This window comes from Curcuma longa, unplaced genomic scaffold (assembly GCF_044706935.1).
Source record: "Curcuma longa cultivar G26 ecotype Majalengka, Jawa Barat unplaced genomic scaffold, ITB_CL_G26_1.1 contig_19806, whole genome shotgun sequence".
Classification (NCBI taxonomy): Eukaryota; Viridiplantae; Streptophyta; class Magnoliopsida; order Zingiberales; family Zingiberaceae; genus Curcuma; species Curcuma longa.
The window spans coordinates 2,195-12,018 of NW_027431198.1; the positions used below are offsets into that span (position 1 = coordinate 2,195).

The 9,824-nt window shown below is 33.8% G+C and overlaps 2 protein-coding genes and 1 non-coding gene across 3 annotated transcripts; 1 reads left to right on the forward strand and 2 right to left on the reverse strand.

Annotated features, from left to right (window-relative positions):
* The first annotated feature begins 1,009 nt into the window (after positions 1 to 1,009).
* Positions 1,010 to 1,082, forward strand: TRNAA-UGC (transfer RNA alanine (anticodon UGC)). Its single transcript has one exon. It is a non-coding gene; the product is annotated as a tRNA-Ala (tRNA).
* A 4,201-nt stretch (positions 1,083 to 5,283) lies between these two features.
* LOC141817247 (putative invertase inhibitor) lies at positions 5,284 to 5,856 on the reverse strand. Its single transcript, XM_074704926.1, has one exon. The coding sequence runs from the start codon at positions 5,821 to 5,823 to the stop codon at positions 5,284 to 5,286; it is 540 nt and encodes a 179-aa protein (XP_074561027.1). The 5' UTR covers positions 5,824 to 5,856.
* A 2,289-nt stretch (positions 5,857 to 8,145) lies between these two features.
* Positions 8,146 to 9,159, reverse strand: LOC141817248 (uncharacterized; the record flags this gene model as incomplete). The annotated part of the gene is made up of 2 exons (XM_074704928.1): positions 8,146 to 8,850; positions 8,960 to 9,159. Coding segments are annotated over 2 exons (905 nt in total), but the record flags the coding sequence as incomplete, so codon positions are not given.
* Between the last annotated feature and the right edge of the window lie 665 nt (positions 9,160 to 9,824).

Below are 9,824 nucleotides of genomic sequence, written 5' to 3' on the forward strand. Positions count from 1 at the left end.
TGTTTGGTTAGGAAAATTGGAATGAACGACATCATACTAGAAGGACATAGGAAACAAAATTTATATTATATCAATTTGGCATTTGCTACTAATCCTTCTGTTGAGTGTTTTATTTCACAAGAAGAAGCAGGATGGTTATGGCACAAAAGGCTTGGGCATGTCAACATGAAGACAATAGCAAAGGTGGCAAACAAAGAATTGGTGAAGGGACTGCCCAAACTCAAATATGTCAAGGACAAGTTGTGTGATGCATGCCAAGAGGGTAAGCAATCAAAAACATCACACAAAGGTAAAACTCTAACTAGTACTTCTTTACCTTTAGAGTTATTGCACTTAGATTTGTTTGATTGCCATAGCACTCCATCTTTAAATGGTAGCAAATATTGTTTGGTGATTGTAGATGATTTTTCTAGATTTACATGGGTTTTCTTCATGAAACATAAGGATAATACCTTAACCGAATTACAAAATGGAAAATTTCATATTTTCCAAACTGCATATTAAAACTAAGTCAAACTTTATATCCAAATAAGATAACAAATTAAATCAGAATTCATGAACCAAATACTGTTAAGCTCAAGCTCGGTTAGATAATATTTTAGAGCTCGATAGAAATCGCTTGTTAACTTAATCAAACAAAATTTTTTTTGAACTGAGATCCAAATAGCTTGATAGCATGCAAATATAACAATGTGCTCCTGTTATTTTATTAAAATGCATTGTGATATTTAGGCAAAATATTACTTGGTGAGGAATTTGGTATTGTCACAATTTATTTCTAATGATTTCATAATTTGCATTTGAAGAACCTACGACATATTAATCTAAGTCAAACTTTATATTGTTAGTGCTTATTCGATAAGATAACAAATCAAATACTGTTAAGTTCAAGTTTGGTTCAATAATATTTTCGAGTTTAAAATCAAGCTCAAGCTCGCCTTGTTAGACTTAAAGCGGCTTGATTCATTTATAATCCTATTCTTAGCATACAAATATTAAGTTATAAAATGGGGATGTAGCTCACATGGTAGAGCGCTCGCTTTGCATGCGAGAGGTACGGGGTTTGATACCCCGCATCTCCATTTTCATTTTAAAATTTTAATATTTTTGAGCTCAAACTCAATTTGTTAAGTTAATCTAATTAAATTTTTGATTTTTCGTCAAAATATTACTTGGTAATGAATTTGCTATTGTCACAATTTATTCCTAATAATTTCATAATTTGCCTTTGAAAAACCTACGATATATTAAACTAAGTCAAACTTTATATTGTATGAGCTTATTCGATAAGATAATAAATTAAATTAGAATTCATGAACCAAATACAATTAAGCTAAGTTCAGCTTGATAATATTTTCGAGTTCGAAATCAAGCTCGAGCTCGTCTTGTTAATTTAATCGAAAGAACTCAAATGAACTTTTTCTCAAACCGAAATTCAAATAGCATACGAGCGACTTGATTTGTTTACACCCCTATTTCATCATGCAAATATAACAACGTACTCCTATTATTTTATTAAAATGCATTATGATACTTGGGCGAAAAATTACTTGATAATGAATTTGATATTGTTACAATTTATTCCTAATAATTTTGCATTTGAAGAACCTATGACATATTAAACAAAATCAAATTTTATATTGTTTGAGCTTATTTAATGAGATAACAAATCAAATCAAATTTAAAATGAACTAATTCGTTAAAATAATTATCTAAGTTTGATTTAGTTATTTTTCATAAGCTTGAACTTATTTAGATTTAACTTATATTTGATTCATTTAAATATTATTAATGTCTCGTTTAAATTTATTTGATTATTTAAAATTTTATATTTTTTAAATTATTTTATTGGTTAATAAATTTAATATTATAACTTTTATGTATATATATATATATATATATATATATATATATATATATATATTTATTTATAAATTTAATAAAAATTTTATTGATAAATATAGGTTTGATGTCCTATATATATGAATTTGTACACTCTTATAAATCCTCTTACAATCCAATTGATTCTCATCAAATAAATTGCTACTACACGTTCTTCACAAGGTGAATCAAAGATGATAAACACAAGAAGTTTGACTTTCATTAATAGTCATCCACCTCTATAGTACCATGCATAGGCCTAAAACATCCGTCGGTGGATAGAAATCTCCTATATCATGCGAAGTCAATTTCTGATCCTCCTCCATAAATTCATGATAGGTGGATATTTTAAGAATAGATGCTCATGTGTTTCCAACATTTGTTTACAAAAAGTACACTATCGATCCTTTAGATAATTTTGTTCGTCTCTAGTCGGAAGACGTCTCTTTGCCAGCATCCAAATCGTAACAGCATGATTGGACACAGTTCGCATCTAGTGTTTTTTTTAGAGCCAACCTGCCTAAAGAAATCATAGGCCTTGAGCACTTCATCATCCTACTCAAACCAATCTGTCATCCTTTCCGTAGCATCTGACGATGACCCAACAACTGATAAGATGAGATCTCAAATATGCAGTAGTCATTGATTAGCAATGAATACGAGTGCACCGCCTTCCAAGTCCAGACATCTACTCTCCTCGAGTAGGTGTGGTGCACCCACTTGATCCATAGTGCATCCTCCTGGGTCTATATCTGCCAGAGCACTTTAGTTAGAAGGGGAAGGTTCCAAGTTCGTAGGTCGTGAAAACCCAATCCACCCTCATCTTTAGGTTTGCACATATACGTTGATGACATAGGTGGGTGTTTTGGCGTCCACATAAAAGACCTTCAAATGCTATAAATGTGATCAATGATGCTCATGAGAATAGGAAGAATTGAAAGTCAAACGCACTCAACCCCTTGTAGGATAGAAGTGATCAACTGTGCCTTGGTCTTTCATGTCCAAGCATTGATTGGCTGACCTAGGGATTCATGTAGTGGGTTATCGTTAGAGAGTCAAAGATGTTGTGTCGTCAACGGAATCCCCAAATATCTGAAAAGTATGACCATCTCTTGAAAACCCGTGATGGTAAGTAGCTGGTGACATGCCGAGTCTGCAATTCCAGACAGGAAGATATTTGACTTCAGCCTATTAACCTGAAGTCCTGCCATTGTACAAAATCTAGTAAATAGTCTGTCAAGATATCAACAGAAGTTATATCACCTTGGTTAAATTAAATAGAAAAAGATCATCCATATAGGTAAGAAAAGGGGTGCAAACAAATCGAGCTGGTTCACGAGCTTTTCGAGCCAGTTCGAATAATATTTGATTCGTATTCGAAATTATCGAATTCGAGCCGAACTCGAATATGTTTGATTATTTTTTCGAGTCGAATTCGAATCTATAATATTATTCACGAGCCGCTCGAATTAAGGCATTTTGAACTAAAATTTAATTTTGCTCGAATTAAGGTTCGAATAATTCGAATCGGACTCGAATAATTTAAGGTATTTTGAACTAAAGTTTGATTATGCTCGAAATAAGGTTTGAATAATTCGAATCGAACTCGAGCTCAAATCATATTTCAAATCAAACTCGAGCCAAAATTATTGATATTTTCGAGCTTTGAATCGAATTCGAATATCATATATATGTTTCGAGTTCGAATTCAAATATCAATATTTTTATATTATTTGATTCGATTCAATTCGACTCGTTTGTACCCTTAGGTAAGATGGGCTAGTCTGAGATGACTACACTAAAAATGATAGTTGAATTCTGTTCTTGTGGTATATCTCTGTAGCTGTCTATCAAAGATCTCAAAAAGATAAGGTGATAAAGGATCTTCCTACCTCAGTCCTCTAATTCTTTTGAAGTGCCTAAAGGTACCTCCATTGATAGCTAGCCAGAAGGAAGTTGTCGTCACATAGTCTATTATCCATGACACAAACTGCAATGAAAAATTCAACCCCAACAAATTAAAACATTTTGCAAGAAGTCCAAGTTCACAAAAATAAAAGCTTTCTAGAGATCCATTTTTATGATACAAGTTGTTGATCAGATTGTACCATACACTCAAGAAGATTTCTCAAAAATTTTCATTTAATTTAATAAATTATTAAAATGTATTTCTTTAATTTAATTGATCAAATGTTTCATTTATTAGATGAAATATTATAATTGAACCCTCAAATTACTTAGTTTTGTACATTAATTATGATATTTGCACATTGCCCCCACATAAATTTCATAATTCTTATTTTCACCATTTATATTATTCTAAATACAGTTGGGATTCTTGTCACAACAAATTTCTGTCACAAATTTGTGACAGGAATCTGGACCGTTAGATTTTAAAATAGAAGATTAAATTCAAGCCATCACAAGCACCCATTCAATCTACGACTTAGATTTAATCTTAACTTTAAAATTGAACGGTGCAGATTTCCGTCATAAATTTGTGATAGGAATTTGTTGTGACAAGAAGTTTTATTTTTCTAAATAATCCTTACTATACAATTTACTTTCAATAATTTTTTCATACTGCCAAATATTATTTTTATTCTCGATAATTTCACTATATGTCTGGAATTGTTTGAAATTTTTTATTTTAATTTTCTTTTAATGGATGGAGCAACTATAGTTTATTCATGTTTTTAAATTTTAAATTTGATCATTAATACTTTACTCATACTTTTCTAATTTCACAGTTTACCCCTCTACAATTTGTGATCATCAAAATGGCCATCGGATTTTATCAAAGAGTAGCGCTGTCAAACGGACTAACCCATAACGGAGCAGACCAATCCATGGCAGAGCCCATCATATGGCGGGATATGATGGGACGGAGCGGGCCGATCTACCAATTTGACAGGTTGAGAAATCTCCAACCCAACCCAACTCAAGGCGGGCCGTAGATTAGGCAGGCCAATCCACGGATCTGTAAAAAAATAAAAAATATTAAAAATTTTAAGTTTGAATTATAATTTAAATTGATTAAGTTGAAATTTTTAAATTTGAATTATAATTTTTAAACTTAAATTGTAATTTAAATGGATCAAACTCACTAATTCGTTGAGTTTTTTTACTTTAATTGTTAAATTTAAAATAAATAAACTTTCTCAATCCGCATATCAACCCAAGCCCACCGCGGATCAACTCACGCGGATTATGAGCCTAGACGGGCCAACCTATCTTAAAATAGATCAATAAAATTTTAACTCAATCCGTCTAAATTATTTGATGGGACGAGTCAATCCGACGGGTCTAATCCAATTTCACAGCTATACCAAGTCTATATTTTGACCAAAATTTTCGCTATATATATTATCCGCATAGATTCAAGTATACATTAATCTTTCCTTATTTGAGGCGAGCATTGATGGCGAGGGCGATGACCGCGAGCCGGAACAGATCGCCGTCCTCCGCCGCGAGCGGCGACGCGATCCCGCCCTCCCGGAACCCTTCCTCGCACGTCACCGGCGCGTCCACTGCTGCGCTCAGCCTCACGCCGGCGTCCGCAAACCGCCCGCCCTCCACCATCCCCGCCGCCTCCGCTAGATCCTCCGCCGCGCCCGCGAAGAGCTCCCGGCAGCTCTCGAGGCACGACCGCTCGTAGCGGCCCATCTTCTCCGCCCGCCCCCGCATCGCCGCGGCCGCCGCTGCGTCGGCGCGCGTCGCGTTGGCCGCCGCCAGCCGGGCCGCGGCGGCCGCGAGGTCCCGCGCCGTCGCGCCGGCCGACGGGCGAAGGGACGCCACGCAGAAGGCGTAGTCAACGTTCGGATCCCCAGCTGCTATCTGGCCGCAAGAGTCGCCGACGAGGTCCGAGGAGGCGCGCCGGAGGAGGCAGAGGAGCAGGAAGAGGGATCGGAAATAGGGTTGCGGCCTCATCATCCGGATCATAGTGCACGAATCTTGAAGCGACCGAACCGTAAAGGTGATTTTCTGACTTTTGTGTGTTCATCGTGCAAATCGCATGCTTATATAGTGAAGGGGAGTGGGTAAACCTAACGTAGACATGCCTTGGGGTTACGGGTAAGCATCTAAGGAAACTGCTAAAACAAAAAAAAATTAAATCTAAGCATAATTATAAAACTAATAGTGCATTGCAAATCTACAAATCTGAATTTTATCAAATAATCTTAGTTTTTAAAAATTACAGTGATAGAAAGATTTATTTATATTTAAAGTTTGTATAGTAGTTTAAAATACATATGATTCAACTTGAATTCTAAATTGGTTTATATATGAAAAACAATTTTAAAAATAATGAATGTTGAGAAAAATATAAAACTATGCTTATTGGAGGGCGACATTGCTTGTTTATGTCTCAAAAATTATGTTGAAAAATGTTGTTTGCTAAAGATGCTGTTTTATCTTTAGCAAAAGATGGAATCTGTTATTCCAGCAGTCTCACATGGTCGATTTCACGATTATCTGTGATGAGATAAATTAAGAAGTTGTAGTTGGTCACGATAAACGAAGGCATTGTCTCGGCTTCATCTGGTTTTCTTAATTGATAAGAAGATTGAACAATGTGAGTATCAACTTGGCAAGATTTCTTTATGTTAAATGTAGAGTTTCTTCATCGAGCAAACTAATGAGGAATTATCTTTGTCCTTTGTATGTTTATATTTATAATCATTCTATGTTTGAGACTTTTCTATTCAACAAAAGGTAGAATCTATCATCTCAGCGGTTTCGCACGGTCGGTCTCACGACCATGTGATGAGGTAAATCGAGATATGCTAAACTTGATATCTCAATTTTAACGAATGGTGCATTAGGTAGATTTCTCGATTCATTTGCTTTTAAAGTTACAATATGTTAATCTCTCTTTTTCAGATTGTCTTGTTGCTAATTGTCTGAGTTCTACTTGATATATAGCCTCTAAATCTGAGTATAGGAATATCTAACTTTTTCTGAGTTTGAATGTGACTGATATATTTTCCATCACAATAAATGGAAGCAATGATTAAAAGAGAAGAAAAATATGTTTATCTGTCGCTTGTAAGGCAGGAACTGATCTTTAAGAAGTTTGCAAGCTAAGTTTTTGGTTCGGTGGGCATGGAAAGACCGACAATTCTAGACTTATTTAAGGCTCGTATCCTTAAATCAATTTTTACTCGAAACAAAAATATATCTAGATATGACATTTTTTTTTTGTAGACATGTAAAGAGAAAGACGAGGGTGAGAGGGTGAGAATGGATGTCACGGATGTTCTGATTCAGTCGTTCTGATACTCAAGTCAAACTGCAACAATAGAGGAAAATCAAAAAAAAAAAAAAAGAAGGAAGGAGGTTCTTGATCATATGTGCGCGTACCTGTACCTACTAGAAACAGGATTGTTATATAGACTTATGAGAGAGAAAGACATCATATCTTAATTAAGGAAGATATTCCATCAGTAAAGATTTTATTAGATGAATTGTCTCATCGCTAATAAAGAGACTATCCCATCATTGTTGTCACTGTAGCGAAGGGTTCTATCATCCATGTCTAATACGGTATCAACCCATATCATGATGCATTAAGGCCATCTCCAACCGGTACCCCAAATACCCAAAATGGTGTCAAATTGACACCATTTCCCCTCCAACCGGTACCCCAAATACCATCACCAAATTTAGTGTTGCTACAGTGCATCACCAAATTTGGTGATGCACTGTAGCATCACCAAATTTGGTGATGGCATTTTTTATTTATTTTTTGTAATTATATTATATAATTAAAAATAAAAATAAAATAATATATATTATTATATTTAAAAATAAATATAATATATATTATTAAATATCATAAATAAAAATAAATTTATAATTATTATTTTTTCTTATTATTTATAGTAATATTAATTATTTATTATAAATATAAATTAAATATATATAATACCATATTTTAATTATATTATACATATTTATAATAATTTAATTTATTATAAATTTTATTTATAATATATTTAATATATTTTAATTATAATTATATTTATATATTATTTAATTATTTTAAAACATATATAATAAAAATTTAAAAAATTTAATATGCATAAATATAAAATGCATCATCCATTATGTTAACAAACAAAGTAAAAATAGTACTAACACAAATTCAAAATATTACTAATAATCACTCAAATACATAAGAAGTACAACATACATAAACTTAAAAATATTTAAGATACAAATAAAAACGATATTGAGATACTTAAACCTAACATTACAATACTAATATTCGGGAAAATCATTCCCCGTTCCACTCAAATAATTATGATATTGGCTATAAAAATTCGCAGGATTCTGAGATTCTTGATCTTCACTTTGATTTTGATTGAGTTGTGATCTTTCTCTCTGTATTGGAGATGATTGAGATCCTTCTCCTTGATGTGCAGCTGGACGAGATCCCTGAGCTTCCATTCTCTTTTGCATAATTCTAATTTGTTCATTGCGAATATAATCACGCATCATTGGGTCAGAGATCGAGTTCAAATCTTTGAACAAAATTTTAGTTTCTTGCTTGTAGATCATAGCATCTGTCATTTTTGTAGTAGCAGCAGTACTTGCATTCATTGCCTCAACAAGTTGAGCATTAATATTGATTACCTTTGCAATTTGATCATCATTTTTTTTCTTCATTTTTGCTTTCTTCACCCCAGGAGGTCGTTTGCTAGAACTACCACCGCTATCTGAAGAAGTGATATTAAGATCAAAAGTAGCAACATAAGGAGATGAAGGTGTACGAATTTCTTCCTCGGACAATTGTTGTTCAGATGAACCAACATTAGCAGTTTGTCGTCGTGATTGCATGCTTGCAGTATTCATATTGTCAGTGCCAAATTTTTCAATATCTTTGAGAATATCCCATACATGGTCAAATTTGAAACCCTTTGTGTATTTTGGGTCTTGTACTAACAACGCTTTAGCACGAGTTAACTGCAAAAAAAAAATTAAACATCAGTTATGAAGGCAATGCTATTAATGAACTTAAACTTTGATTATAAAATTTACATAGCCTAAAATAAATATGAGCATAACAACTTACAATATCTTGTTCAGATGCTCCACTTGGATTCAAATGTTCGATTTGCCGTATGCAACCTTTCATTTTTGATACTGCACCAAGCATAAGAAGCATTCTTTTTTGCAAGGATCTTGGTGGTCGACTACAATGCACAAAATTTGGATCTGCATGATACTCTTTCTCAATTCTAGCCCAGAATTGATCCTTCGACTGGTTGATTCCTATGATTGGATTTTGGGAAATATGAAGATAAACATGACATAAGTGTCTATCTTCTTCAATTGAGTATGAAGCTTGTCGGAAGGTGGGGGTTGAACTCATTTTGATTCGAAGAAGATAATACTCTCAAAAATATTGTTGGCATAGGATGTGTTATACCAATATCTGGTAAGTCATTATATAGGGAAACAATGTGAATATAAAATTATACAAATTTTGTCCAAATGTATTCATTGTTAGGTCATGTCATCTGCACACAAAAAAAGTGTGTTCAGTGTCAAGTCACGTCGCCTGTCTAACTTGTCCCGATGTTGTCATTGTTGTGGCATGTCATCTGTGCAATTTTGTCCAAATGTGTTCATTGTTAGGTCATGTCATATGCACACAAAAATATGTGTGTTCAGTGCCAAGTCACATCGCCTGCCAAACTTGTCCCGATGTTGTCATTGTTGTGGCATGTCATCTGTGCAATTTTGTCCAAATGTGTTCATTGTTAGGTCATGTCATATGCACACAAAAATATGTGTGTTCAGTGCCAAGTCACATGCCTGCCAAACTTGTCCCGATGTTGTCATTGTTGTGGCATGTCATCTGTGCAATTTTGTCCAAATGTGTTCATTGTTAAGTCATGTCATATGCACACAAAAATATGTGTGTTCAGTGCCAA

Excerpts from the sequence above, each read along its gene's own strand:
- LOC141817247 (XM_074704926.1), bottom strand. The coding sequence starts at position 5,823 with ATGATCCGGATGATGAGGCCGCAACCCTATTTCCGATCCCTCTTCCTG.